This window comes from Triticum dicoccoides, chromosome 2A (assembly GCF_002162155.2).
Source record: "Triticum dicoccoides isolate Atlit2015 ecotype Zavitan chromosome 2A, WEW_v2.0, whole genome shotgun sequence".
NCBI lineage: Eukaryota > Viridiplantae > Streptophyta > Magnoliopsida > Poales > Poaceae > Triticum > Triticum dicoccoides.
The window spans coordinates 622,041,579-622,047,085 of record NC_041382.1 but is presented as its reverse complement, the minus strand read 5'-3'; the positions used below and the strand labels follow the sequence as shown (position 1 = coordinate 622,047,085).

At 42.5% G+C, this 5,507-nt stretch overlaps 1 protein-coding gene across 5 annotated transcripts in view; it reads right to left on the bottom strand.

Moving 5' to 3' along the window:
* Positions 1–1,005, bottom strand: part of LOC119355811 — a 4,310-nt gene extending 3,305 nt beyond the window's left edge. For 3 of the 5 annotated variants that reach the window (XR_005171698.1, XM_037622689.1, XM_037622690.1), the window contains exon 1: positions 506–1,005. Coding sequence is in view for 2 of the 5 variants with exons in the window: in XM_037622689.1 (XP_037478586.1) it covers positions 506–784 (279 nt within the window). In the remaining 3 variants the exon portion in view is untranslated. Of the gene's footprint in view, positions 1–367 lie in introns of all 5 variants that reach the window. The other 2 variants (XR_005171700.1, XR_005171699.1) reach the window with 2 other exon arrangements.
* Positions 1,006–5,507: the final 4,502 nt, after the last annotated feature.

Sequence of the window (5,507 nt, the reverse complement as noted above, 5' to 3'; positions counted from 1 at the left end):
GTAGCTTGGAAGTATATGCTTAGAGGCCAGGTCTGATAGAGGCTGGAACACACATTCGAGCCATGGTTCTGACGCACAGCAGCAAGGCCATATCTCGGCCTCATCATCTCAAAGCGACACATAAGACAAACAAAAAGGAAATCCAAATCGCACTTGTTCCTACTATATATCTGCAGATCACAGACCATGGCTTCACAAGCTTCCGCCGCTCTAGCACATATGCCCCTTCGAGGTTCAACTATCATTATTCTCTTGTGTACAATCAGGACAGGAATACTCTGTATTTTCTAATCCTTAAAAAACTGTAGTCAGCAAAGCCTATACATGGAAGCTCATCCACAAACTACTGAGAGAGAGAAAAACCCACCTATTTGGAGTTCAGAAAAACAAGCTGGGCTAGGAAAGCCTCCTCAATTGCTGCGCGAAACTTGCTTGAGTTGAGATTATACAGAGGTTAAACCTGAAACTTAGTGGAAGTAAGAGGACTTCAGACATCACAACACACCTTCCTGACCGAGCAGCGGCCTCCCGGATCTGTCGAGGTCGAGGAGGTTGGGGAAGGGCCATCAGATCGAAGCCAAGGAGGGGGCTGAGCGTGGCTGGCGACCCAGGCGCTAAGAAGGAGGACCGAGGCGAGGTCTCTGACCTGGGAGCCGATGGCGAGAGACAGGGCAAGGGCCAGGTCGAGCCGCGACGCGAGAACGCCGGAGGCGCAAGGCAGGCAAGCGGTGGAGGATCCTTCCTTCTTATGGCCGGCAAGTCCAATCCGGGTCGGGCACTCCATGATTTTTTGTTGGAGACGGACTCCAACTCGATCCAAATCAGAGAAGAACAGCACTGGAGCAAGAGGTTGGAGATTGAGGAGACTGCGGGAGACGCCGGAGAAGATTAGGAGCGGATATTGAGGGGAAGGAAAAGAGGGCGCTGACGGCCGGAGAAGAAGACCGGCGGGCCGGCGGCGGCGCCATACCGTACAGATCGAGGAGCATGGAAGGAAGCCGTGTCTTTATTCAATTGCACTTTAAAAAGAACCGCGGGTTGAATATACTTGCAAAAACGAAACGTTTTTTAAGAATCCACTTAGAAAGGGACTGCGGGTTGAATGCTTCAAATAACAGGGACGTTTTTGTAAAAGCACCGCGACGGTGAATCCGAAGACTCAACCCGTGCTTTATTATTAAGGAAGAGATTATTACACATAATATTTTTTGTTGGACGGTACTGTATTATTTTTGCAGATGTATCCTGCTGATGCTCGTACGTGGCGTTTTTATTGGAGCCAATCTGGCCGGCTTCTTGCTGGTCAAATCCTTGTCCGCAGCTTGGCGGACATCAAAATTCGATTGTGACCCTATCATGTTGTCACCTCGCCTAGCCAAATCAGGTGTTATGTTTTCATTTAAAATAATGAAAGTAAATTGAAATTCTTTACAAATTACCACTGCTCGTTCATGTTATTCTGTCCACAGAAATTTCTTTTGCGGCGGAGCACAACGTGGAGGGCGATCATATTGATCCGATGATCTGTCTTCATGGTTACTTCACGTGAGATCGATCGAAAGAAAAAAGCGCAGACGTATAGTCTGAGGAGTAAACAAGCAATGCGGATGGGGCTCCTCAATCCTCATCCACTGACTCGTATAATGTATGGACTGTGTTCGCTTCGCTGCTTGGCGATACATTGGATCCGGATACATCAGATCCATACTCAATCTGACCACTGGACGTACGGACTGTGTATCCTTTTTTTAATTTAGCTCTTCATCAGCTGCTGGCAGTTCCTAATAATCCTTTTCGAAAGTGCATAGGCCTAAAGTATTTTTAAACTAATTAAATACTAGTTTTGCAAGCACGATCCTTGTGATCTAATCTACAACAATACTTCACGTATTGACGAATACTAGCAGTCCAGCTAGCACTACTTCGGGCAACAATCAAAGTTCGACCGATGTTTCTTTATTCGCTTTGGTCCTCCACGACCATCGCCATCCAGGCTTTATTTTTCTTAGCTATTTGTTTAGCACATAAATTATTATACAAAGAATATTTTCTGTCCTTTTGTGCTGCGTTATTTTTGTAGCGAAATTTTTCCGACCCTCGTACATGGTGTCCGTCTGCCAGTCTCTCGCTGTCACCGAGTCCGTCCAACCTCTGTCGACATCGCCATGTCACACCACTATCACACCATCGAGCTAACTTCAGCGTTCAAGCCATATTTACCACATTATTCACTTCGCATAAATTAATTATGCAATCATTTTATTATTATTACTACTATCTCCGGCTTGCACTATTTTCTGTGCACAGGTAAATGATTCGGATTGGGCAACGCTGTCACCTCGGCGTACCAATGTACCACGTCACCTCGGCTGGACCGGGGGCTTTGTCATCACTTCATTAACCCACGCCGGGGACTTCGGCGTCATATTCCCGGCTTGCTCCGTCGCCTCGGTCGGACTGGGGTTTGCTACCCCTTGAGCACTGCGTTGGTTTTCCCTTGAAGAGGAAAGATGATGCAGTAAAGCAGCGTAAGTATTTCCCTCAGTTTTTGAGAAACAAGGTATCGATCCAGTAGGAGACCACGCGCGAGTCACCTCGTACCTACACACACAAATAAGAACCTCGCAACCCATGCGATAAAGAGGTTGTCAATCCCTTCACGGCCACTTGCAAGAGTGAGATCTGATAGAGATAATAATAATAAGATAAATATTTTTTGGTATTTTTATGATATAGATTGAAAGTAAAGATTGCAAAATAAAGTAGATGGGAAACTTATATGATGGAGAATAGACCCGGGGGCCATAGGTTTCACTAGTGGCTTCTCTCAAGATAGCATAAGTATTATGGTGGGTGAACAAATTACTGCTGAGCAATTGATAGGAAAGCGAATAATTATGAGAATATTTAAGCATGATCATGTATATAGGCATCACGTCCATGACAAGTAGACCGAAACGATTCTACATCTACTACTATTACTCCACACATCGACCGCTATCCAGCATGCATCTAGAGTATTAAGTTCATAAGAACAGAGTAACGCCTTAAGCAAGATGACATGATGTAGAGGGATAAACTCATGCAATATGATGTAAACCCCATCTTTTTATCCTCGATGGCAACAATACAATACGTGTCGTTTCCCTTTCTGTCACTGTGATCAAGCACCGCAAGATTGAACCCAAAGCTAAGCACTTCTCCCATTGCAAGAAAGATCAATATAGTAGGCCAAACCAAACTGATAATTCAAAGAGACTTGCAAAGATAAACCAATCATACATAAAAGAATTCAGACAAGATTCAAATATTGTTCATAGATAAACTTGATCATAAACCCACAATTCATCGGATCTCGACAAACACACCGCAAAAGAAGATTACATCGAATAGATCTCCAAGAGAATTGAGGAGAACTTTGTATTGAGATCCAAAGAGAGAGAATAAGCCATCTAGCTACCAGCTATAGACCCGAAGGTCTGAAGTAAATTACTCACACATCATCGGAGGGGCCATGGAGTTGATGTAGAGGCCCTCCGTGATCAATGCCCCCTCCGGCGGAGCTTCGGAAAAGGCCCTAAGATGGGATATCTTGGGTACAGAAGGTTGCGGCGGTGGAAATAGGGTTTCGTGGTGCTCCTGGATGTTTGCGATGTATATGGATATATATATATATATATATATATATATATATATATATATATATATATATATATATATATATATATATAGGAGGAAGAAGTAGGTCGGTGGAGCAACGAGGGGCCCACGAGGGTGGAGGGCGCGCCCCCTGCCTCGTGGCCTCCTCGATTGTTTCTTGACGACCACTCCAAGTCTCCTCGGTCACGTTTGTTCCAAAAATAATGCTCCCAAAGGTTTCATTCCATTTGGACTCCGTTTGATATTCCTTTTCGGCGAAACACTAAAATAGGCAAAAAAACAGCAATTTGGGCTGGGCCTCCGATTAATAGGTTAGTCCCAAAAATAATATAAAAATATGAAAATAAGCCCATTAACATCCAAAATAGATAATATAATAGCATGGAGCAATAAAAAATTATAAATATGTTGGAGACGTATCAAGCATCCCCAATCTTAATTCCTGCTCATCCTCGAGTAGGTAAATGATAAAAATAGAATTTTTGATGTGGAATGCTTCCTAACATATTTCTCAATGTAATTTTTCTTTATTGTGGCATGAATGTTTAGATCCGAAAGATTCAAGATAAAAGTTTAATATTGACATAGAAATAATAATACTTCAAGCATACTAACTAAGCAATCATGTCTTCTCAAAATAACATGGCCAAAGAAAGTTATCCCTACAAAATCATATAGTCTGGCTATGCTCTATCTTTATCACACAAAATATTAAATCATGCACAACCCCGATGACAAGCCAAGCAATTGTTTCATACTTTTGATATTCTCAAACTTTTTCAATCTTCACGCAATATATGAGCGTGAGCCATGGATATACCACTATGGTGGAATAGAATGATGGTTGTGGAGAAAAAAAGGAGAAGATAGTCTCACATCAACTAGGCGTATCAATGGGCTATGGAGATGCCCATTAATAGATATCAATGTGAGTGAGTAGGGATTGCCATGCAATGGATGCACTAGAGCTATAAGTGTATGAAAGCTCTAACTGAAACTAAGTGGGTGTGCATCCAACTTGCTTGCTCACGAAGACCTAGGGCAATTTGAGGAAGCCCATCATTGGAATATACAAGCCAAGTTCTATAATGTAAAATTCCCACTAGTTTATGAAAGTGACAACATAGGAGACCCTCTATCATGAAGATCATGGTGCTACTTTGAAGCATAAGTGTGAAAAAAGGATAGTAACATTGTCCCTTCTCTCTTTTTCTCTCACTTTTTTGGGCCTTTTTTTGGACTTTTTTATCTTTTTTTTCGTCTGGAGTCTCATCCCGACTTGTGGGGGAATCATAGTCTCCATCATCCTTTCCTCACTGAGACAATGTTCTAATAATGATGATCATCACACTTCTTTTTACTTACAACTCAAGGATTAAAACTCAATACTTAGAACAAAATATGACACTATGCGAATGCCTCCGGCAGTGTACCGGGATATGCAATGAATCAAGAGTGACATGTATGAAAGAATTATGAACGGTAGCTTTGCCACAAATACGATGTCAACTACATGATCATGCATGGCAATATGAAAATGATGAAGCGTGTCATAAGAACGAAACGGTGGAAAGTTGCATGGCAATATATCTCGGAATGGCTATGGAAATGCCATAATATGTAGGTCTGGTGGCTGTTTTGAGGAAGGTATATGGTGTGTTTATGGTACCGGCGAAAGTTGCGTGGTACTAGAGAGGCTAGCAATATGGTGGAAGGGTGAGGGTGCGTATAATCCATGGACTCAACATTAGTCATAAAGAACTCACATACTTATTGCAAAAATCTATTAGTTATCGAAACAAAATACTACGCGCATGCTCCTAGGTGGATAGATTGGTAGGAAAAGA